Source organism: Mycothermus thermophilus (assembly GCF_041956435.1).
Source record: "Mycothermus thermophilus strain CBS 625.91 unplaced genomic scaffold VTJ04scaffold_5, whole genome shotgun sequence".
Lineage (NCBI taxonomy): Eukaryota > Fungi > Ascomycota > Sordariomycetes > Sordariales > Chaetomiaceae > Mycothermus > Mycothermus thermophilus.
The window spans coordinates 3,035,596-3,057,131 of NW_027191431.1; the positions used below are offsets into that span (position 1 = coordinate 3,035,596).

A 21,536-nucleotide genomic window follows, 5' to 3' on the forward strand; every position below is an offset into this window, starting at 1 on the left:
CGCCGGCGGGGCTTCCGGATCCACTTTGAGAAACCACCGGCCTCGACAAACTCCCAACTTCCATTCAACATACTACAACTTGGGGTCTCAACACACACTTCATCCCCCGGCAAAAGGCATAGATGGATTAAGGTTTTAAAGCTCAATTAATAACTTGACGTTGTGTTTCATTCATTTCCCCTTGATCCCTCACAGAAACCCTTGAAATCCTCTCACGACCTCTCCAAACACCCTTTAAGTCCTTTACTCGATTGAACACCCACAACCTCCGTCCCTCCAACTCCAACAAAGACACAATGGATCCAGAACCAACAGACCCCAACCTCCTCCTCCTCTCCGTAAACCTCTCCGACTCAGAGCCCGACGAAGCCGCCGCGCCAACCGCAACCACCACCTCAACCTCAACCTGTCTCGCAACAGAGCACCAACCAACCCGCGCCGAGAGGACAGCACTGTCGGAAGAAGCCTTCCAGGAGTTGAAGAGGACATATCGGCCGAAGGTTGAGAATGGAGACGTATGTTTTGCCCTTTCATGCTTGTACTACCCCCGGCCCTGGGTTCCTCAGTCCGAAGTTCTTCCTCATTTCATGATGCGCTGCCTCCCAGATCACCATATCAAGTCTCGAATCGCGAGCTTAAAGAGAGTGAGACTGAATATACTGACAACACCAGCTCTACAAAACCATATCCATACCCTCTCCATCCCAAGCATCCTCTCCGCCACAAAATCTCACCAAACCCGAAGCCCAAGCCCTCCTCCACGCCGCCGAGGAGCTCTACTTCTTTAAGCGGTACGATACCGCCGTAGAGTTTCTACGGAGTGTTCTCGGGGCGGAGGCGGACGTAGACGCAGATGGTGATGGTTCAGGTGCTGGAGCCAAGGAGGGTGACGCGGCTAAGAACTCAGAAGGGAAACAGTCACAGGATGAAGCAGAGAGGAATGACAAGGAGGCTGTGACAGGGAAGGGTGACAACACCTCCAACATCGACGTCGAGACGAGGAAGCTGCTGCGGTATTACCTCCAGCGCTGCCTGGCGCGGGCAAGGGAGACATCCCAAACCGAGCCTGGAACAGCGAGGGAAGTGAGCTGTCACTGAGGCTAGAGTCTGAACAAACATAATCAACACACAATCACTCGAAGTAAGATTTGGCCACCAAATTGCGCAGCGGAGTTGGGTGTTCGTTTATGATTACATCTATCCTCTATCGACATCGCAACTACCATCCATCCCACCAAACCAGGCAGGAAAATGCGGGGTGTCTCGAAGATCCCATTCCCCACCAACACAACTCCAGAACTCCGGCCAAGTCCTCTCTATCGCATCCCAAAAGTTGACATGCAGACCGGCCCGTGAGCCTGTGACGCCGTCCCCGTAAACAGAACTCCACTCCCACGCACCTCCGCACCTTTCTATATGGGTGCCCAAATCCACGGGGTATATATCTCCCGGACTCCGCGCAAATGAACTGTCTGCCTGCTCGCCATGCTTTTCGACCACAGCAGATCAGACGATGATGCATGATGAAGGAAAGACAGGAAACGCCGAAAACGAAAATGAAATCAGAAAGCCAACCGTGACGCCATGCTAGTAGTATTCCGATACGCCGCCGCCCTCGCCTCTATGCCCGCCGAATCTTTTTTGATGAACCTGTTATCCCTTTTGTTTCCTGTCTGGCCATGCGGGGGGCTTGTTCGGCGCATGCTGGCCGGCCCTTCCGAAGAGAGGAAAAAAGAAAAATCAATGTGTTGAAAACTGATTTGTTGCATGCATGTTTGATGTGCCAGTCATCGCAGCACGACCCCAGATGTGTCGGGTCTGGGGTTCGGCTTTCGTCGTCGTTGTTGGTTGTTTGGTCACAAGGTCTTTGTCCTCGGACAGTTTCGTGTTCCGCGACGTGGATGCCTTGTGAATAAGGCGGACCCTTTCAGATCCCGCCTATGCAGCAACAAGGACGCCCATTCACGCCCGGGCGGCCAGACGGATGTTGGGGGCCTGGGCCTGGATCATCATCATCTTCTCGCGCTCGCGCTCCTCGGCAAAGACGCGGCGGCTCATGGCCAGGACGGCCTCGAAGCCCTCCTTGCCCTTGATGGCGTTCTCGCGGAAGCGCTTGACCAGGGTGTCCTCGATGCTGTTCTTGATGCGCTGCCAGCCGCCGCAGAGGGCCGTGATCTGGGCAGTCTGCTCGAAGCGGGTCTGGTGCTCGTTGGCGGGGCGGTAGACGACGGTCTCCTGGACGTTGATGAGGTTGCTCCAGGTCAGGTTGCTCGAGACCATGGTGACGGTCTTGTTGCGGGGGTCGACGTAGGACGTCTCAAAGACGTGCGAGTCCTCGATGTTGCCGCCGATCATCTTGCGGAGCCAGTCGGGCGCGCTCTGCCGGCAGGTGATGAGCCGCTCGGTGCGAAGGATGCCCGTCTCGGGGTCGACGGTGCGGCTCAGGGTGTCGACGGCCACGACGTGCGTCGACTTTTGGTTCCATGGGCAGTACTTGCGCCAGTTGGCGGTCGAAACCTCCTCCCAGGAGTAGTTGAACGTCTCGGTGTTGGAGAAGACCTTCATTTTCGTTGTGTGGTGTTGAGGGTGCGCCCAAAGGATGGTGGTGTATCAGAGGGGATTTAGAAGAGACGGCCGGTTAACCGGATCTCTGCTGGGGTCGTGCCAACCGAGGAAATGACGTTGGAAAACCAGGGAAGAGATCGCGAAATTGGGCAATCCAAAAGAAAAGATGCCCGAAAAACCAAACCAACGGCAGCCCAGAGGGGTTGGGTCGTGGTGTCGACAATCGTCCTTCGCGTTGTCGAAAGTGGTGGAAAAAAACAAAATATTTAGAGAAAGTGAGCGAATATCAATTCGCTAGGTGCGGCACATGCAAAAGTGACTGAATCCAACCGCCCTCTGAGGGGGATTTCTTTTCGGCTGAGACTTTTTTTCTGGGCGGAGGGGGCGCGAACGGGGGAATCTTATCGGCGGGCCTGTGGCGACGCTGACAGTGGTTCTTGCGCGAGCCAACCTTGGCCAACCCCCCGGCTCACAGCCTCCTAAAGCGGAAGGGATGTGGGGCGCGGGTGAAAAAACTTCGGGACAAGCAGGAAAGTCGAGAACGCCTTCGATACAGATGCGCCCAATGGCGGACAGCGAATTCCAGCGAAAGGTTGGTGAAAGCATGCATCATCGCCATTTCCAAGATTCGCGAGCGGGCTTCACCGCAAACTCTCAGGCACTTTTTCGCCGCTGCGGGAAAACTTGCACGGGATCAACGCTGAATTCCCCAGACTACGGAGTGAAAGTGAGTTTGTCTTTTTCCCTGATCACGGCCTTCCCGGACGCGGGGGCGAACCTCGGCGAACCGCTTTGAACTCAGCATCGATCGGCAATAGACCCAACTCCGGAGACCCGTCCGGGCCCTTCCCGGCCACCTCGGCGGTCGGGCGGACCTGGGCACCGGCTGTCGGCCTAACGTGGGATTGCATCCACTTCCCCTCACTTGTAAATCAACAACACTGCAGCCCAGTTACCTAATGCCACGCCGGGCATCAACCCTTCATCGCATCTTCTTCATGCCCCTGTGCCCTCTCCACATGCCACGACTTCTCGAACCCTTTGCGAATGTCTATTCTACAAGAATCCACTAATAGTCGTCTCCCCGGCTAATGACCTCCTTTACGGTAGGCCGGATAAGAATGGTCTGCTAGCGTCAGCACATGCTCGCTCGAGTCAGCATCCGGCGGTAAGCTACTCACATGCTCGAACTGGGCGGTGTAGGATCCCTTCTTGTCAACCAGAGGCGGGTATGCCTCGACAATGCCATTGGCAACAAGGTTATTCAACTGTGATGGAGCATGAGTTACGAACGTCCAGCAAAGCAAGCATCCGACAGCACAACTTACCCCAAGCAAATACTTCTCCTGACCGATGCGGTCCAGATACCGCCGGCAGAACGGCAGCGTGCCAAAGTTCTTGGTGATGACATTCAGGAGAGACTTGGCCGAGGACAAGCGCAGCGGCACCTTCTCCGCGTCGCCGCGTTTGGCGTAGTGCGACACCTCGCCGTCCTCGCGCACCTCGCCTGACCCGGTGGTGCCGAAGGTCTCGATGGCGAACACGTCGCCCTCTTCCATCTTGGTCTGGTCGTTGCTCTTGACAATCGGCACGCTCTTGGTGCCGTGGATGCTGTACGGCAGGATGGTGTGTCCGTTCAGGTTGCGGATGGACTTGACCGGATACGTGGTGCCATTGATCTCCACCTCGTAGCTCTCCATGACTTCCTGGATAACACCGCCAATCTCGCCCACCCGCGCGTCGATGCCCGCCTCTCGGACACCGGCGTTGGTGGCTTCCTTGACGGCCTGCAACAATGGGTCGTAGCGCGGATTCCACGCCATGGTGAAGGCACTGTCGACAATGTTGCCGTTGACGTGCACGCCAAAATCTACCTTGAGGACGTCGTCCTCCTGCAGCACAATCTTGTTGCCCGCGTTGGGCGTGTAGTGCGCCGCGCAGTGGTTGATGCTCAGTCCCGTGGGGAAACCCATGCCGGCGATGAGTGCATCGCCCTCCTCGAGGCCCTGGTGCCCGACGAGCGCGCGCACCGAGTCCTCGATGCCGTTGGCGATCTCCGTCAGCGTCTGGCCGGGCTTGATGGTTTTCTGCGCCCACTGCCGGACCTGCCGGTGCACCTCGGCGGCCTGGCGGTAGTCGTTCAACCATTCGCTCTTGAGGTTGTCGAGGTGGCGCTTCTCCTCGCTGGTGGTGCGGTACCGGTTCTCGTTGACGTACTCGACCTCCTCGCCCTTGGGATACTTCTTGTCCGGGAAGAGCTGCGAGATCAAGACGCGCGGGGGGTCGGACTGTTGCGTCGGGCCCTTCTTCTTCTTCTTGGGCTTCTTCTTCTTCTTTTTCTTGGCCGCACCGGTACCAGCGGCTGGAGCAGCCTCTTCTACGTCGTCTTCATCTTCATCGCTGTCACCTTTGGCGTCGCCGTTGGCAACGGCAGCTGGAGCATCCGACGTGGCGCCGGCGTCCTGGACTGGGTCTGTCAGCGGGGCCGATGCTCACATGCAGAGTCCAACCAGATGCACATACCTGTCAGCTTGCTGAGGTCCTCTGTAGGGGGTTGTGCCGCCATTTTGACTGAGTCTTGAATGATATCGACAGAACACAATGGTTGCGGGTTGAGCCGCAGTTTGAAATGTCAGATGCTGTTGGCCCCAGATTGGCTGTGACTGCCCCGCCGCAAACAGGCTGTCGTTGGAACTTTTTTTGCAAGCAAGCGCGGGGCTGACGTCCCATCCTGGCCCGCGCCAAGAGATTGAGAACGGGTTTCCTTCCCGAGCGCCACATACATTTCAAACCTGGAAGTGGGGGTGGATATGTGTGGCTGTGTCAAAATGTGGCTGCCAAGGTGGCAAAAGCGTGAAGGATCAGCGTTTGATTTCGTCACTGCACTCAAAAAGTGGAGCCCCCGACTTCGCCCGGTGCGTAAGTACATCCCGACGCCCATCCTCCTTGGACGATTTCCCCATCATCACTTCTTCCAGACCATGTGAAGGGGCATGCTAGGATGCGGTATGCCGCTTCGTTACAATCCCACCGGTGCGGCGCGCACCGCCCTACTGACCGCCCGCCCAGCGCCAACATGGACCGGTCGGCGCTTTTTTCAATCGTCGTCCTCGCTCCGCCTTGATGCCCACCTCGCTGGCGCACGCAACCACTATGAAACACTCAACGTCTCTCCGGACGCCTCGCCGGCCGAGATCAAAAAGTCCGTCACTATCCTTCCACCATCCTCTTCCTCTTCTTCCTCCTCCTCCTCCTCCTCCTAACAACCCCTTACACCACAGATCCTTCTACCTCCTCTCCAAACGCCACCACCCCGACGTCAACCCCTCCGACCCTCACGCCCCGGCCCGCTTCATGCGCATCAGCGAGGCCTACGCGACGCTAAGCCACGCCGAGAAGCGCGCCCGCTACGACCGCGACGTCATGGCGCGCCACTTCCGGCGCAACGCCCCAACCGCGGGACCCTCTCCCTCCTACCACAGCACCGGCCCCGCCGGCGGCCGCCCAGCCTCCGGTCTCAGCCGGCGCCGCGGCACCTACCAGGGCCCGCCGCCCAGCTTCTACCGCTCCGGCGGATGGGGCGCGCACGCTTCCAAGCGCCGCGCCGCGCACGAGGAGAGCACGGGCATGGGCGCGGGGTACGGAACGCGGGCATCCTCGGATGCCAACGGCCCACCGCCACCACCACCACCAGGAGCGGGACCAAGCGCATACACCAACGGCAACGGATGGGGTACCGGCGGCATGGGCCCCGGCCAAACCCCCTACCACGACCGGGAAGTCCCGCACTTCGACCGGGAAGCGCACGAGCGCGCGCAGCGGCACGCGGATGCCCGCCGGGCGCAGCGGATGGCGGCGCAGCGCGGGGTCAACATCAACGAGAGCGAGTCAGCCACAAACGTCAGCTTCCTCGGGATAGCGGGCATGCTGGTGGCCATCGTGTGGGCGACGTTTTGGCTGGCGGACGCGATGCCGGCGTCGCGGCCGCGCGGGGCTCCCTCGCAGCAGCAGATTAGGGCCATGAGGAACGGAGGAGCGACAGCAGCGTCGGGGACGGGGACCGGGGAGAATGGGAAGGACAAGACGAGTCTGGTTAAACAAGGGACAGTGAAAGTGGAGGAATGACGGGATATGAGACGAACAAGAGGGGATACGCTCAGCCGGGATGAGATGACAGAGAGCCTGGGTTCCAGAGCTACAACATGGATGGGAAGTTGTCATAGACAACCACAAGAAGACAAGTGGCAGCGGGACACATCATGAAAACTCTTTTTTCTTGCGCAAGCATACTCGAAGATCTACGCTTCACATGAAAGCGACGTGCTTATTTCCACTGCATGTGCAGCAAGTTATGCGGTTCTAGGTCTGATACACACACGGTTCACCGGTATGCCGTGTACAGTATACCTGGTGCGCCAGAGATGGGTTCCGTTCCCGCGCATCCCAGCAATACGATGATTGCTCTACGACTCGAAGGTGAAGCTGGTGCCGACCTGCAAAGGAGGGGTTAGGAGAAGGGGTCACAGGATGCCAAGACAAGAGGATAGCCATACCTTGTGGGTGGCCTGGTCGAGCTTCTGGGTATCGAACGAAGCACCAACACCGAGGGTGACACCCTCGCGGAGGAGAACGTTGTAGGCGACGGCGGCAACACCGCGGTCGTTGATCTTGGCCTGTGGCATAATCAGCACTGCGATTACCTACCCACCACATACCTTTCTCGCTCTCACTCACCTTGACGAACGAAACGGGGTCCAGGCGGTACTTGGCGGCGACCTCGAGGCCGACGGCGTTGCCGCTCTTGGAGTTCCAGGTGGCCTTGGAGCCGGCCTCAACCTGGCTGTTGACCTTGTGGTAGTAGCTGGCCGAGAAGACGCTCAGGTTGTCGGTGGCGGTGATGGCGGCGCTGTAGGTCGGGGCCTGGTAGCCGATGGCGGCGCTGTAGCCCGTGATCTTGGCCTTGGCGACGTCGTAGCCGGCCGAGGCGCCGGCGAGGAAGCCGTCGCGGCCGACGATGGCATCGATGCTGGCGGTGGGGCCCTTGAGCAGGTCGAAGAAGGCGCGGCCGTGGAAGTTGGACTGCTGGAAGTGCAGGTTGAACTTGGTGCCGTACTTCTGGGTGGCGGGCAGGAAGCTGAAGATACCCTCGGCCTTGAGGCCCTTGGCGAGGTTGTCGGCCATCTCGATCTTGGTCTCGAGAGTGTTGGCCGTGTTCCACGTCTGGGTGAGGGTCAGGCCTGCGCGACTCCATCGCATTAGTATCATGGCTGACGGTCCGGGCACGCGCGTCACCACCGCTAGCTACGCGGGGGCGCTGAGCAACGTTGGTCCCTGGATGCGGGACAGAGTCAGGTCGAAGCTCTGTCCTGCTGGTTCCGCGGGCCGGGGCGAGCGCCTAAGCTTGCGCGGGCTGGAGGAGCGGGCGGATTCACCATTGGGCTTGTCAGTGTATTTCCCCTCGATCTAGAGCCGCCGCGTCCGGGCCTGTCAGCACTGTCCATGACACTCCAGGGCGTATGCGCCTGACTGAGGACCAAACAAACTTACAGTGCCGCTGGTGGCCTTGTCGTGGGTGCTCTTGCCCGTCACCTTGAAGGCGACATTGTTCGGGGTGTTGCTCTTGACCTCGATGGTGCCAGCCGAGGCGTGGTAGAAGTCCTTGTTGAGGAGCTGGAAGGACACAGTCAGTCATCACCGTCAGGCCACGGCACCGCCAATTGGATGCGGGAGGCCGCGGAGAAATGCCGCTCTCCCGAGGTGAACATCGGGTCGCAACGTACGTCGTTCGCCGCCTTGGCGATATCCGAGAAAGCAGGGACGGGCATGTTGGCGGTGGTTTCGAGGGTGAACACTGGCAAAAAAAAATCGACGGGTGGGAGGTGGATGTTGGAGGACGGAGAGAAGTTGGACCAAAGCAAAGAGCTCCTTTGGCGGGAATTGTTGGGAAGGCGGGCAGGGTTACTTAACGCAAATAGCAACGGTGGAATTGTCCATGCGTTGCGACGAGAATTTCCTTGGAAATTTCTGATTGGCCCCTCGGCAAGGGACGTTCAAGCAAGCTCCGGCGGTTCGGCGGGCCATCCTTGCTGAAACGCGGGTGAGTCGGGTGCCAAGCCGCATTCCTCCACATCGAACCCTTACCCTGGATCTCACTTGACCGTTCGCATTGCTTTGTTTGTGTAAGTGTGTTGTGTCACCAAAGAACTCCATTCATCGACCTCCTTTGAGCTCGAATAGCATTTCCCTGCCTGACTTTTGATGAAATACGACAATGTGAGGCCCCTTTTGTGCCAATCATCATCATCACCATCACTTGCATCATCTTGGCCGACAGCCCGAAGAAGTCTCAAGGTCTCCACCTCAAAACCATTCACAGTCTCACAGTCATCAATCTCAACACAATGCTCCAGACGGTTTGACCTAACGCATTTTCAAGCAATTCAAAACGCCCAAGACAACTGACCCTATATACAAAAAAGATCATTTCCCCCTCCACGCTCAGGCATCCGCATACTTGGCCTTGTGGATCGCGATAGCTCTGAGCAGCAACGGTTAGCTACATACGCCTCTCTTGCTGCGCGGAAACCCAATGGTAGGGCAACACTCACCTGCCGCTGGGGTCGGTCTGCTTGGACCACTTGGGCGTCCAGCGACTGACGGTCGAAGCGCACGACGGCGGGAAGTGCTCGTCGAACATGAGGCGGTACCAGTACCTGTGACGGCAGGGTTAGCATCAAGCATTCGGTTCTCTTGAGCTGGTCAACATACGCCTCCTTGGTGTCCGGGATGTCGTCGCCCCACTCGGGCTTGGGGTTCTTGAACATCTCATCCGTGACCATCTTCTCGGCCGTGTCCTTGAGCGCGTCGATCCAGCCGTAGCCGACACCGTCCGAGAACTGCTCCTTCTGGCGCCAGAGGATACTGTCGGGCAGGTACGGCTGCACGTCGGGCTCGTCGCTGGTGTCGAAGGCCTTGCGGAGGATGTACTTCTCGATCCGCTCGCCCCTGATCATCTTCTCCTGCGGGTCAATGTTCATGGCAACCTCGAGGAACTGGAGTAGCATCCGTTAGCAAAGTTCTCAGTGCGTTCGACTGATTAAAAACTCACCTCCTTGTCCAGGAACGGCACGCGGGCCTCGAGACCCCACGCCGAAGTCGACTTGTTGGCGCGCAGGCAGTCGGCGAGGTGCAGGTTCTTGACGCGGCGCACGCACTCCTCGTGGAAGGCGGCCTTGTCGGGGGCGCCGTGGAAGTACAGGTACCCGCCGAAAATCTCGTCCGAACCCTCGCCGCTGAGCACCATCTTGATGCCCATGGCCTTGATCTTGCGCGACAGCAGGTACATCGGGGTCGAGGCGCGGATCGTGGTCACGTCGTACGTCTCGAGGTGGTAGATGACATCCGAGAGCGCGTTGAGACCGTCCTCGATGGTGAAGGTCATGACGTGGTGCTTGGTGCCTAGGAAGCGGGCCACTTCCAGCGCAGCCTCGTTATCGGGGGCTCCGGGGAGACCGATCGAGAAGGAGTTGAGCTGCGGGAGGAAGGTCATGGTGCTAAGCCTGTTCTCATCGTCAATGCCGACAAGGCCGTCGCCGGTGTCCGGGTTGACCGGAGTCTCGGTGGCGGTGCCGTTAGCCTGCTCGGCGAGCTTCTTCAGGCGGAGGGTCTCGCGCTGGGCGATGGACGCGACCAAGCTCGAGTCCAGACCGCCCGACAGAAGGACGCCGTAGGGGACCTCGGCCATGAGGCGTTTCCTGACCGACTTCTCGAGGGTCTCGCGAAGCAGCTTCAGGTCCGCCGGCTTGTCCGGGATCCTCGAGCCGTCCCACCACGTTGGGTTGAACCACCGGGTGCGCTCGCCAGTCTTGCTGTCGTAGATGTGTCCGGGAGGGAACGACTCGATCTTGTCGCAAACGGGGTGCAGGGACTTGAGCTCCGACGCGAAGTAGACGGTCCCGGGCTCCTTGGAGGACCAGCCCTGGTAGAGGGTCGTGATGCCAATGGGGTCGCGGGCGGCGACGATGCGGTCCTGGTTCTTGTCGTACAGAACCCACGAGAACATACCATCCAGATACTTGGGCGCATCGAGGCCATATTGCATGTACTGGTGCCCCCGGTTAGCATTCTCCTGGGATACGTCCCCCGGTGGTCCGGCCACACTTACCAGAGGGATGACCACTTCACAGTCCGATGTCGTCTTGAAATGGTAAGGGACCTTCAGCTGCTTCCTGATAAGACGATGGTTATAGATTTCTCCGTTGACCGCGAGAATAATGGTCTCGTCGGCATTCGTTAGTGGTTGAGCCCCGCTCTCTACTTTCCTGTCAGACCTGACAACCATCCGCAGAGGCTCCGTTGAAGCGTGGTATCCAGACGCACCCACGCCGACGATGCTGAGCCGCTCATGGCACAAAACTGGGAACACTCTGTCAGCAACTCGACACAGACAAGAAAACACACACCAATCCCTCCCCCATGGACCCTACTTGTGTTGTGGCTAGTAATGCTGCCGCCTGCGAGCGTTCTGTGTCAGCCATTGCCAGTGTCGTGCGACTTGAAGGGTGTCAAGACGGAGGACGGGCAGGGCATACTCCAATCGGGACCGCGGTGCCGGATGCTGCGAGATAAGCGAGGTCAGCGTCGCCGTCCATTTGTAGATAGGAATGAATTAATATCACACTTACGCCTTGGACAGCTTCAAGGCCATCGGCTTGAATTTGACCACATCGGGGTGGCTGCGCGCGCGCACCGGGTTAGCCAGGTGCCGAAAAAAAGTTATCGCGATGAAGGTGTTGATAGCGGGGCTGTCAAAAGTTGCCCCTCCGTGGAACGAACTCGGCGCATGTGCTTTTTTGCGGCCCCGCGTTCTCAAGAGACAAGAATTGGCAAAGGTGCAACAACTCACTTGTGGCAGGCGAAAATACCACACATCTTGGGCGTTCGATCCGGATCGTCAAGGGCGTAGTTTGGGCCGTCTCACGGGCGATGTAGAGGGAGGAAAAGAAAAATGAGTCAAAGGTTGTTCGAGGGGGTCGGCGAGAAAGATAGCGGCCCGGAGCAAGGGACGGCGGAGTATCGGGTTGGGTCCGGAGCCGGACAAGCAAGCAGGGGGGTCTTGTTCTTGGGGACGTCACTCCAACGCTCGGCGCCCACGCGGATATGCAAACAACCGCCACCAGTTCAGGGGAAAAGTCCCAAACCGGCAGTTTCGAAACAAAAATTGTTGCTGGCAAGTGGCGAAGAAGGTACGTGCATGAGGAAATCAATGACGAAGACACCGAGGCAGAGAAGATCTTCGCTTCAGGTTTTTGAACTGCTGACCCAAGGTCCCCCAGTCAAGCAGACAAGTGAAGAGTCACACTTCTCAAAGGGGAAAATTGTGGTGGTATATCCAAATTCGGCACGGTCGAAACGTCGGATGGCGGTTCGCTCTCCGGGAACCCCCCAGACGGCGGCAAAATTTAGGAGATCTTTGACTCAGAGATCCGGGTCTTGGGAGATCTGAGAAAAGTCGTCATGAACGTGTCCCGGGATGGGGCCAGGACAGGCCCGTTATAAGTTTCTTCATCGCCACCTCCCCTGACCTCGAACTCAATGGCCCGCCACGCTGAGGATCAAAAGTCCTGCAGCGATGGTGAGCCCAGCGCGGATGGCCAAAGCAAGGTACACTGTACCTTGCGGGACGGACACAACATGCAGGTGTTCCTGCCCCGCGGTTTCTGGTTCCGCGAAGTCACAGTTTCCCCCTGGGACCCCAAGCCGATGTCGGGCCCGGGACTGTGACTCACTCTGATTGGCTTCCACACCTCGGAGCCTCCCCACATTCGCCCTTACCTAAACAGGAAGCGATAAGGTCTGGGTCCGGGGATAAGGACCAGCAACAACGCAAAACGGGCAAGCTGCAGAGGCTCGACCTTCTCTGACGTCGACGTCGTGGCACGTGAGTCGTTGTTGCGCAGCCTCCTGCGTCTGCAACATGACCATCTGATCGATGAACATCTCGCCCGGGGACGAGGGATGGGCGCGGGGGGACATGGGGGCCGCGGCGTGTTCCGCGAGAGTCTGGAAGGTCTGGAAATCAAGTTGGGGGAAGATCCCACTCTCTGAAAACGCACAAAGTGCAGAAACTGGACGAGACGCGTCTTGTACCCTCGGCAATGGTCGGCAATTGGACGTGTTGGCGATGTCTTCCCTGCGAGACGCGTTACTAATAGGCTGCGGCATACAAGTCAATGGAGTCGAATTGGACGTGGGAAACATGGCAGAACCAAACTTCAACGGCTGACCCCCACGAAGAATCAAACAGCATCCCATCTCTCGTTGCAATTGAGATCCCGTGAGCATCCAGAGGAGGGAAGCCATTGGGGGAAGGGATTGGGGTCTAGAAACATATCACAAAGCAAGTACTAACAGACATCCAATGTGTTTACACAACCCCTTCAACTCCAACCCCTTTCTCCCATGCTTATCAGCTGCCTGTCGACCAGGTTGGACATGTCAATGGTACACCGTTCATGCTGTACTGTGCTTCGCCATCCATGCGGCCAATGTCAGATGTAGGACCTCTTGCATATCCCTCACTTCCATCAACACCTCGTTCAATATCTGGCACGCTCAGCTGACGCGAGAGCAACATCCAGGCTGCCGTCCCACGGGTGACACCGACCGGATCTCTCCGCCAGGTCTTCTCGCTCTCGGTTTCTCACTTGGACCTTGGCTACGCCGTCATCATAGCCATGGGAGGGGACCCCAGTGTTGCCTCGAGGAGGACAACAAGCATTGAGCTCAGCCAGAAGCCAGTTTGTTGAGGTGAACTTGGGAGGAATGCCAGAGGTGGCTTCTCCGCCAGCAGATACACATAACTGCTCACAAACAGTCATTTCATAGACTCCCCGTTGAATTGGAAGAAAGGCCGTTTAGCTAACATGATCTACTCTAACATCCAGCCTTTCCTCCACAATGCTGCGACATGCTCTGAAAACTACCTACTGACGCTCCCTGATGGAGATTTCTCCCGCCAACTACCGTCCCACAGTCCGATAAGATCCTCTGGAGCAAACCTCTCAGAGAAACCTACTTTCGCCTGGCTCTGTCGTGGGCCCGATGTTGACTGAATCATCCATCACTCCTGGCAGAATGCCGAAGCCAGGGAGTCTACATATAACAACAAGAAGGAAATGACCCCAGATCGCCAAATGCGAGACACGAGAGATGTGTGTATCCATCCATGCTCTCCATCCAGGTCAAGATCCGTGTCACTTCATGAACGGGGTACGCAACGACGGCGCCAAATGCTTCCACCCGAAGACCCGAATACCAAATGTCACCGTTCCCGCTGCTCGGAAACCGCTGGATCGTGATTACCATTGGTCTGCTACTTCCTAAGAGCCGACTTGGGCATGTGGAAGTGAAAAGCCCCAGAGCTGGACGGGCCAGTACCTGCGCTGTGCCTCGACGAAGCCAAACCACGCACTGTCGGCTGAGGAGTGGTTGGCTGAGGATTGTCAATGACGCGCTGCTCGGGGCTCGGTGAGATCGAAAGGCGGGACATCCCAGCGCTCAGGGCATCCATCTTAGCTTTGCCCGGGGTTGCGGTCGCGGCCGGGGGTTTGCCCTTCACGCTCGCCTCATGTCCAGTGACGCCAGGTTCGGTGGTTTCCGGCGTGGGGAAGTACCACTCAGCGAGCTCCTGTGAGTTCCTCGAGGCCCATTCCTGCTCGTACGCTGGACCGGTGAAGTAGTTTTCGTGCTTGATCTGCATATCACCAGTCGCCCAACGAGAGCTCCGCAAGCCGGTGTCCTTGTTGCCGTTGGACGATGCGGTGGTACGACCACTAGTCTGATTCGGGACCGGCTTGATGACCTGGGGCGATGCCTTGGGCGGTTCCTGGACTTGCGTGTTGTCCTTGAGGATCGAAAGGTCAGAGAGGGCCGCGGTTAAACCAGGAGGCGTGACTGCACGATCCCTCAGGTCCAACATCTCGGCCGCCGAGTACTGCCTGGGACCGCCCTCCTGAGCCTCGGACTCCTCAGCAGCCAGGCGGCGGGTGATCTCAAGCCCAATATAATCACTGATCTTTTCCTTGATCTCTGCGATGACGGCTTCGCTGTGGCCCTGCTCCATGGCTTCCTTGGTCATGTACTCCAGTATGCCTTGCTTGACGCCCTCGGCCGTCGCGTCCAGTTTGCTCGCCGTCATGTCGCGGATCCTGCCAGTACCGATAAAGAGCTGGAACAACGTCCGAGCCAGAAGCCGGACCGTTGCCAGTGACATCGACACCGTACCGTCGTCGGCGACAACATTGCTGGGGTCCCAGGGCTCCAGCGTCGCCATCAACGCCAGATTCTCGGACATGGCTTGGCCATTCTCCCACACGACCATTCCCGGCCCTTCTGGCGCATTGAGGTCGATCAAAAGAAGACCGGACGGCGCTTCAGCTGGGCCTGTCTTGACAGCATCACGGGCGGCGTTCTTGACGGTTGGTGTTCCGGGAGGAAGAGGAGCAGTAGTAGACTTGGCCGCAGGCTGGGTCGGGGCCTTGGTGGCAGGCTCAACGGCAGGCTGGGTCACGGCCTGGGGTGCAGGGCTCGCCACAAGGCCACGCATCTTCCGCTCCTTGCGAAGCTGCTCTAACGTCTTCACGAGGAGCCGCATGTCGGCCTCGTTCTTGAGGATTAGCTCGTAGCTATAATCCCAGCCGTCATCGCTTCGGAACATGAGAGTGAGGCAGTTCCCATCCCCCGTGCAATAGGTCTGATAGTGAGATACCGGCGCCCAGTTGGGTGTCTTTTTGGTGTCAGCAACGAACATAAGCCCGAACTTGATCGAGTTGAGGCCGATGATGACTTCGACGGGCTCCTTGGACCTCTCAACGAGAAGACCCTGGACCTTCACGATGGGGTCGGGTGCAAAGTGAGAAACGTCGAACTGGCTGAGGTCCTTCAAATCAGAGAACCTGTTAGCGAAGCCGCAACCCTTCACCGACACCCAGCTAGGGGCCACCGGCTGGGGGTGCGGCCTCGGCGCTGGTCGCGGGGTCTGCTTGGGCTTGTTGACTGAACCATTCGTGACATTGGAAGTCGGTGCCTTGACGCCGCGGCCAGCGTGAGCTTGCTTGTTGAGCGCGGCAATGACCTGAGTCTGTGGGGTCCGTTTTTTGTTGGAGCTATTCCAAGTCAGCACTTCTGTACCTGAGCTGTTGAAGCCGGAGTCATAACGAACCTCTTGCGGTGGTTCAAGATCTTCACCGTATTGGCAGCAACCTGGCGCATATGTGCCGAGTTGCTGAGGGTGGTGTTTTGATAGATGCGACCTCCTCCAAGTTTGTCCAAGCCCTTCACGGCCTCAGCATCGTCGTCATTGAAGTCGCCTTTGGCGATGGCCGCTGTGAGGTATTAGCAAGTGTGTTGGGTCTATATTCGCTACGGGATAACCTACAGAGCCAGGCAGATCCCGGAGCCTGCTGGCTTGCCTGATGGTTGTTCCGAGCTCCGCGAGGCTGACGGTATTGGTTGACGTTGTTCTGAGACCTGGCGGGCTGGCGGTTTTGGTTGCCATTGTTCTGGCCGCGGCGGTCATGGTGTCCCTCGTCCAACGGAAGCTCATCAACACGGGCGATGCCGAGGTCGCTCTGATTGGGAACTGGCGTCAGTGCACTGGCCACAAGACACAACTCAAGATCAACGCATAAAGCCTCACCATCATAGCGGCAAAGACGGAATCCTCTGTCTGAGGATTCTGTTGCTTGCTGGGCTCCATGATGGTTTCCCGAGTGCTGATGGACGAAAGATCTTGTTTCGCAGGGTCAGTTCCGGCTAGTGGCAGGACTGAGTAGAAGGCTAAAAAACAGGTGGATATAACTTGCCGAAGTCGAGAGATTGCTTTTGTAGTCGGGGAAAGGTGGGTGAGCAACGATGTTCGAGAAGAGAAGGACTTGATTTGGAACCGAGAGGAGGGAAGAATAGGAAGAATAAGGCGACTTGGAACGAATGACAAGAATAACAGCAAAGGCTGGACCTATGGATTCCCATCGGAAGAAAGCAGAAGGTTGGAAAATCAATGGCCACAATGGCCTTTGTGAAGAGCGCAACTTGGCTCGATCCCAACAGTGACTGCCAACAAAAGAAATCGGAAAGGCACAGAAGATGAGGCGAGTGGAATCAAAACTGGAAGTCCCAGATGGGAATCACTTACCAGATGAGAGGGTCGAGTTGGTGGTAATATTGACTGATGGAAGGATCGCGTGACGGAACAGGAAGATGGCACTTCCCAGCCTGGACTCAACGTGGTCAGTGTTTTCAAAACAGCACGTCGAAGAAGAAAAATACGATCGAAGAAGGAAAGGGAAGAAAGTCAAGACGCTGTGAAATCGGCCGAAGTGAAAGCCTCAGACAGCTAGAGTGTGTTTGCTGCCAAGGTGGTCGCCAGAGATGGGAGGAAGTGTGGCAGAGGACTGGGAAGGAATGGCCGACGTACCTTCCAAATATCTGCGAACGCCTCCAGGCAACAAACAGTCTTCGAAAAGACTTTTGGCTTGGAGGCAGCAGCTGATATTTCTTTGAGTTCTCGCAGTCCGAAAGGTTGAGATGGGAAAAGATCAAGGGAGCTTGGGAGTGCTTTGTGGTGGTGTTGTTGTCGGGTTGGAGAGGGGAAAGAGGAAGAAAGCAGAACACGTCAACGCCCGCAGACAATTTATCCTCGAAAACAACACGCTGGCCGGCGCCGAGAAAACGAGGGGTAGGAAAACATTAGGTTTTTTTCTTTTGGGTCTCACGTTTACGGGACCCTCGCGCGGGTCCGCATCACGATGTGGTGCGAGGCCTGTGCTTCCTACAGTTGAGAGGCAGAGAGCGGACCCCGGCGCCGAGGACTTCCGGAGGATTCTACGCTGAGACCAAGACATCACCAACCCAGGCTCATGGTTGTGGAAGACACAGGCTGGAGTTTGTGACATAGCTAGGTGCCAAACCAGTCTCGGGGGAGAGTTAGGGGCTTGTGCGAACCTCGGAACCTTTGTGCAGCATGTAGATAGAGACTGATGGGAGATCTTGACAGTCCAAGCAATAGCACAGAAACTAGGGCCAGGAGCTTCAAAATATGCTCTCATATGGTGTTGTTGAGACCTATCTGCTTGGTTGCCCTGCAGTGGTCCCATAGTCGTTTGTTTACTATTTTCAGGGGTAAAGTTGATGTGGTCCGTGCACGGTCGGCTATGCTTGGCTACAGAATGTGAGCTAGGCCCTATGCCGCATGTACGGCTCAACTTGCAAAGGGATAGGAACAAAGCGGCTGCTTAGTCTATCACGTGCCTCGGTTCTGGAGTGGCTCATGCTTGGAGGCTGGCCCAGTTGTGACATTACGTCGTGTAGATAAGATGACAATGCTTCAGAGCGTGACAAGCCGCGCCACCCAGGATACTATCACGCCGAGCATGGCCGCTACTATGCAGGATTCCATCAAGGAGTCTGGTAATGATGCACTTGGCAGACATTTCACGCCCTGCAACGAAGTTTTAAAAAACAACGCTGTCTTTTTTTGTATTTTTTGTTCTACGCTGAGCCAAAGACTATATCGTGCAGAGCACTTTACCCTTGATCACCAGAACCCAGCCAGAAGATCTAAGCCATGATGAACGCAACGCCATGTCCCTTATCCTCCACTGCTATCCCAATCCCATCATCCCCAGATTGCCTCTTGGACTCCCGAGAGTCGTTTACTGAGTGGTCTTGGGGTCCTTGGGGGCCGGAGCCTTGGTCTCCTCAGTCACCTGAGGCTCGGGGTCCTTGGTGTCCTTGGCATCCTTGATCTCCTTGGTGTTCTTGGAACCGTCGTGCTCCTTCCAGCCCTCCGGGTACTCACTGCCGCCAGCGATGGGGGCCTGAGGAGCGAAGTCCTTGATGTTCGACATGTCTGGGAGGTGTCAGCAAAGGTATGGTGATAAGGTTTGGCGGGAGGCAGGGACAAGAGTGAGAGACGTACTGACCGAGTGTGAGAAGTGCGGTGAGTAGAAGTTTTCGAAGTTGATTTGTGACTGTGGTTCTTGATGCTTGTGATTGCTGCTGTGCGAGTAGTGGATGTGGATGTGTGGTGAAGGAGGAAGAGTGCCCCGACCTGGGGAAAGTAAGCTCCCTATATACTTTTTCCATGCCCTCAACCTTTTACACGGCGAGGTGATGTGCTGGCCGTCTGAAGGTGTGTTCATTTCGCGATCAACTCCCTACGTGGTGTTGTAAGATACCAGGGACCTCCTCAACAAAGAAAGCTTCAGATGAAGGACCACGCTGGCGTTGACAACGTGCCATGAGGACGACAAAACGCAGCACGTGTCCTTCACTTCACGACCAGGTGCTAGGCCCAGCAAAGAGTTGTTTGCTGACACTTCTAGGACAACTCAACTGAGAGTTGAGATGATCCCTTCGTGCCTTTGAGAAGGCCCTGCCAGCGTGTCACCACTTCGGCTGCCTTGACTGCCACTTCGTACAATCCCCACAATTGACTCAAGACAACCTAGAACTGGCATGTGAAATGGCTTGACTGAGTTGTCCTTGTGTGGCATGTCTCTTGAAGAGTGTTGAGAGGTCAGAGGACGTCATGCACCAAACCCTAACCCTCTCCGTGTTGATCCGTCTCCTGACAAACCCTAACCCTTTTGCCACCCTCCCCTGACCTCCGGGCCGCCCCGAGCCGTGTCTGCAGCAGCCATCCACGGATCAGCGCCGAGAAAGGATGAAATTTCTGGCAGGGGTCCCAAGTCGGCCAAAGTCGGCGGTGATAGTCGCTCACCGCGCCAGTCAGCTGCTTGGACAAAAACCTGGCCACATGGTTCTCCTTTCTGCCATGCGCGATCCAACTCCGCCATGATCGAGGTCGGCCGAGCGAGAGATGCTGAAATGCTGAAATCATCCTTTACGTCGCTCTTCGCGAAGCCCCTCGCCGCAGGGACCGGCTGGACTTGCGCCCGGTGTCGAAGCCGGCTCCCGACTCCGAACTACCAGTTCTCCGCCGCCGCCTTCTCGCGCCAGTATGGAGGAACTCCTCGATCGTTTCCCCGGCAGAAGCCCAAGGCCAGGCCCCGACGCCGGGCGGCCGTAATCCTGGCTGCTGCCGGAGGAGGTGCCGCCGCCATGCTCCTCTCCGTCGGCGACGACGTCAAGAACACCTACGAGGCCATGGAGCGGTCGGGGAGAGTAGTGTCGGCCCTGGTTCTCTGCGTCAACGAGTGAGCGGAACCCCTTGGCCTGAGACGGAAAGTCGACGAGATGCTAATGCGGCAACAGCTACCGGACCACGCTCAACCAACGGGAGAAAATCCAAGACCCAGAAGAGAGGGAAGAGCTGCTCAAGGCTTGCCACAAGCGGTGTGCGGTCAGGACATTGCGCGTGTTGGAGAAGAATGGGGGGATATTCATCAAGCTTGGGCAGCACCTGGTGAGCTCTTACGTCAATGATACGCCGGCTTGAACTTGTTGCTGATTCGGGACGAACCACCTCTAGAGCGCCATGAACTACCTCCTCCCCCCTGAGTGGACGACCACCTTCATACCCCTCCAAGACAAGTGCCCAGTGTCTTCGTTCGAGTCGATTCAAGAAATGTTTAAGAAGGATACCGGAGAGGATTTGTGGGACTACTTTTCCGAATTCTCGCCCGAGCCCATCGGCGCCGCCTCGCTCGCCCAGGTCCATCTGGCAACAGTCAAAGAGACGGGACAAAAGGTTGCAGTCAAGGTCCAACATCCCAGCTTGGAGCAATGGTCCAAGCTGGACATGTCGCTCACGAGCTTTACCTTTTCGACACTCAAGCGCTTCTTCCCCGAGTACGACCTCGAATGGCTGTCCAACGAGATCGAGGTGTCGCTGCCCATCGAGCTCGACTTCCAGTGCGAGGCGGCCAACGCGCAGCGCACCAAGGAGTACTTTGCGCGCATCCCCGAGCTGCCTCTGGTGATTCCGGATGTGCTCTGGGCCAAGAAGCGCATTCTGGTCATGGCATGCGAAGCAGGCCGCCGCCTCGACGACCTCGAGTATCTCGACGCCAACGGCATCGACCGCGATGAGGTGTCGGCGACCCTGGCGCGCATCTTCAACGAGATGATCTTCGGCGACGGCGCGCCGCTGCACTGCGACCCGCACGGTGGCAACATCGCCATCCGCCCGAACAAGTCACGCCGCAGCGGCGCAAACTTCGACATCATCCTGTACGATCACGGCCTGTACCGCGACATCCCGCAGTCGCTGCGGCGGTCGTACGCCAAGATGTGGCTCGCCATCATCGACGGCGACATGGAGCGCATGAAGAAGTACGTCAACGAGGTGGCGGGCGTGGGCGAGGACAAGTTCCCGCTGTTCGCGTCGGCCATCACGGGGCGCGACTTCAGCGTCGTCAGCTCGTCCATCACGGCGCCGCGCGAGGCGAGCGAGCAGAAAATGCTGAGCGACGCACTCCAGGACGGATTGCTCGCCGACTTGGTCCAGATGCTCGGCCAGGTGCCTCGCATCATCCTGCTCATCCTCAAGACCAACGACCTTACCCGTAGCCTGGACGAGAGCCTGCACACGCGCCAGGGCCCGGCCCGGCAGTTCCTGATCCTGGCCCGCTACTGCATGCGCACCGTGTTTTATGAGCAGCTGGACGAGATCCGCCGCTGCGGGTCGTTGTTGTGGCCGCCTAACGCGGTGCGGGCGCTCAGCGCTTGGATTGGGTACCTCAGGGTAGGCATCAAGCTGGAGTTGTTTGAACTGTGGATTCGCATCCGACGCATGTTTGGGTTTCGCATAGAACTGGGCGGTTTGTCATAGAGAGATACCTCGGCGTGCATGTTGAGTTGGTTGAGCCCGTGACTGGCTCAGATGAATATAAACTGTTCGCAAGGCCTGCCGGTCTAGGGTTGCTGTTGATGTCTGCCTCGATGGAGGAGTAAGCCGGTGAGCTATTTGCGAATGAAATGAGCAGCTCGGACGGATTGTGATGACG

The 21,536-nt window shown here is 57.5% G+C and overlaps 13 protein-coding genes across 13 annotated transcripts; 6 read left to right on the forward strand and 7 right to left on the reverse strand.

The window, feature by feature from the left end:
- Nucleotides 1-296: 296 nt before the first annotated feature.
- VTJ04DRAFT_8176 (uncharacterized protein) lies at nucleotides 297-1,098 on the forward strand (the record flags this gene model as incomplete). The annotated part of the gene is made up of 2 exons (XM_069366584.1): nucleotides 297-515; nucleotides 673-1,098. The coding sequence occupies 2 exons, from the start codon at nucleotides 297-299 to the stop codon at nucleotides 1,096-1,098; spliced, it is 645 nt and encodes a 214-aa protein (XP_069217504.1).
- An 89-nt stretch (nucleotides 1,099-1,187) lies between these two features.
- VTJ04DRAFT_8177 (uncharacterized protein) lies at nucleotides 1,188-1,591 on the forward strand (the record flags this gene model as incomplete). The annotated part of the gene is made up of 2 exons (XM_069366585.1): nucleotides 1,188-1,332; nucleotides 1,383-1,591. The coding sequence occupies 2 exons, from the start codon at nucleotides 1,188-1,190 to the stop codon at nucleotides 1,589-1,591; spliced, it is 354 nt and encodes a 117-aa protein (XP_069217505.1).
- A 371-nt stretch (nucleotides 1,592-1,962) lies between these two features.
- VTJ04DRAFT_8178 (uncharacterized protein) lies at nucleotides 1,963-2,565 on the reverse strand (the record flags this gene model as incomplete). Its single annotated transcript, XM_069366586.1, has 1 exon — nucleotides 1,963-2,565. One exon carries the CDS (start codon nucleotides 2,563-2,565, stop codon nucleotides 1,963-1,965), a length of 603 nt encoding a protein of 200 aa, XP_069217506.1.
- A 111-nt stretch (nucleotides 2,566-2,676) lies between these two features.
- On the forward strand, nucleotides 2,677-3,525 carry VTJ04DRAFT_8179 (uncharacterized protein; the record flags this gene model as incomplete). The annotated part of the gene is made up of 2 exons (XM_069366587.1): nucleotides 2,677-2,809; nucleotides 3,224-3,525. The coding sequence occupies 2 exons, from the start codon at nucleotides 2,677-2,679 to the stop codon at nucleotides 3,523-3,525; spliced, it is 435 nt and encodes a 144-aa protein (XP_069217507.1).
- A 109-nt stretch (nucleotides 3,526-3,634) lies between these two features.
- Nucleotides 3,635-5,131, reverse strand: VTJ04DRAFT_8180 (uncharacterized protein; the record flags this gene model as incomplete). Its single annotated transcript, XM_069366589.1, has 4 exons — nucleotides 3,635-3,691; nucleotides 3,747-3,833; nucleotides 3,894-5,032; nucleotides 5,089-5,131. 4 exons carry the CDS (start codon nucleotides 5,129-5,131, stop codon nucleotides 3,635-3,637), a joined length of 1,326 nt encoding a protein of 441 aa, XP_069217508.1.
- A 442-nt stretch (nucleotides 5,132-5,573) lies between these two features.
- On the forward strand, nucleotides 5,574-6,690 carry VTJ04DRAFT_8181 (uncharacterized protein; the record flags this gene model as incomplete). Its single annotated transcript, XM_069366590.1, has 2 exons — nucleotides 5,574-5,767; nucleotides 5,847-6,690. 2 exons carry the CDS (start codon nucleotides 5,574-5,576, stop codon nucleotides 6,688-6,690), a joined length of 1,038 nt encoding a protein of 345 aa, XP_069217509.1.
- Nucleotides 6,691-6,735: 45 nt separating this feature from the next.
- Nucleotides 6,736-7,023, forward strand: VTJ04DRAFT_8182 (uncharacterized protein; the record flags this gene model as incomplete). Its single annotated transcript, XM_069366591.1, has 2 exons — nucleotides 6,736-6,781; nucleotides 6,851-7,023. 2 exons carry the CDS (start codon nucleotides 6,736-6,738, stop codon nucleotides 7,021-7,023), a joined length of 219 nt encoding a protein of 72 aa, XP_069217510.1.
- A 5-nt stretch (nucleotides 7,024-7,028) lies between these two features.
- VTJ04DRAFT_8183 (uncharacterized protein) lies at nucleotides 7,029-8,390 on the reverse strand (the record flags this gene model as incomplete). Its single annotated transcript, XM_069366592.1, has 6 exons — nucleotides 7,029-7,058; nucleotides 7,119-7,238; nucleotides 7,300-7,802; nucleotides 7,998-8,028; nucleotides 8,113-8,235; nucleotides 8,346-8,390. 6 exons carry the CDS (start codon nucleotides 8,388-8,390, stop codon nucleotides 7,029-7,031), a joined length of 852 nt encoding a protein of 283 aa, XP_069217511.1.
- A 673-nt stretch (nucleotides 8,391-9,063) lies between these two features.
- On the reverse strand, nucleotides 9,064-11,496 carry VTJ04DRAFT_8184 (uncharacterized protein; the record flags this gene model as incomplete). The annotated part of the gene is made up of 10 exons (XM_069366593.1): nucleotides 9,064-9,103; nucleotides 9,174-9,278; nucleotides 9,334-9,617; nucleotides 9,674-10,669; nucleotides 10,730-10,878; nucleotides 10,945-10,980; nucleotides 11,052-11,078; nucleotides 11,157-11,182; nucleotides 11,250-11,300; nucleotides 11,471-11,496. 10 exons carry the CDS (start codon nucleotides 11,494-11,496, stop codon nucleotides 9,064-9,066), a joined length of 1,740 nt encoding a protein of 579 aa, XP_069217512.1.
- Nucleotides 11,497-12,156: 660 nt separating this feature from the next.
- VTJ04DRAFT_8185 (uncharacterized protein) lies at nucleotides 12,157-12,600 on the reverse strand (the record flags this gene model as incomplete). Its single annotated transcript, XM_069366594.1, has 3 exons — nucleotides 12,157-12,284; nucleotides 12,354-12,399; nucleotides 12,490-12,600. 3 exons carry the CDS (start codon nucleotides 12,598-12,600, stop codon nucleotides 12,157-12,159), a joined length of 285 nt encoding a protein of 94 aa, XP_069217513.1.
- A 1,339-nt stretch (nucleotides 12,601-13,939) lies between these two features.
- VTJ04DRAFT_8186 (uncharacterized protein) lies at nucleotides 13,940-16,324 on the reverse strand (the record flags this gene model as incomplete). Its single annotated transcript, XM_069366595.1, has 4 exons — nucleotides 13,940-15,731; nucleotides 15,788-15,950; nucleotides 16,004-16,196; nucleotides 16,265-16,324. The coding sequence occupies 4 exons, from the start codon at nucleotides 16,322-16,324 to the stop codon at nucleotides 13,940-13,942; spliced, it is 2,208 nt and encodes a 735-aa protein (XP_069217514.1).
- A 1,954-nt stretch (nucleotides 16,325-18,278) lies between these two features.
- VTJ04DRAFT_8187 (uncharacterized protein) lies at nucleotides 18,279-18,767 on the reverse strand (the record flags this gene model as incomplete). The annotated part of the gene is made up of 3 exons (XM_069366596.1): nucleotides 18,279-18,475; nucleotides 18,545-18,676; nucleotides 18,728-18,767. The coding sequence occupies 3 exons, from the start codon at nucleotides 18,765-18,767 to the stop codon at nucleotides 18,279-18,281; spliced, it is 369 nt and encodes a 122-aa protein (XP_069217515.1).
- Nucleotides 18,768-19,422: 655 nt separating this feature from the next.
- Nucleotides 19,423-21,361, forward strand: VTJ04DRAFT_8188 (uncharacterized protein; the record flags this gene model as incomplete). The annotated part of the gene is made up of 3 exons (XM_069366597.1): nucleotides 19,423-19,784; nucleotides 19,843-19,993; nucleotides 20,060-21,361. The coding sequence occupies 3 exons, from the start codon at nucleotides 19,423-19,425 to the stop codon at nucleotides 21,359-21,361; spliced, it is 1,815 nt and encodes a 604-aa protein (XP_069217516.1).
- Between the last annotated feature and the right edge of the window lie 175 nt (nucleotides 21,362-21,536).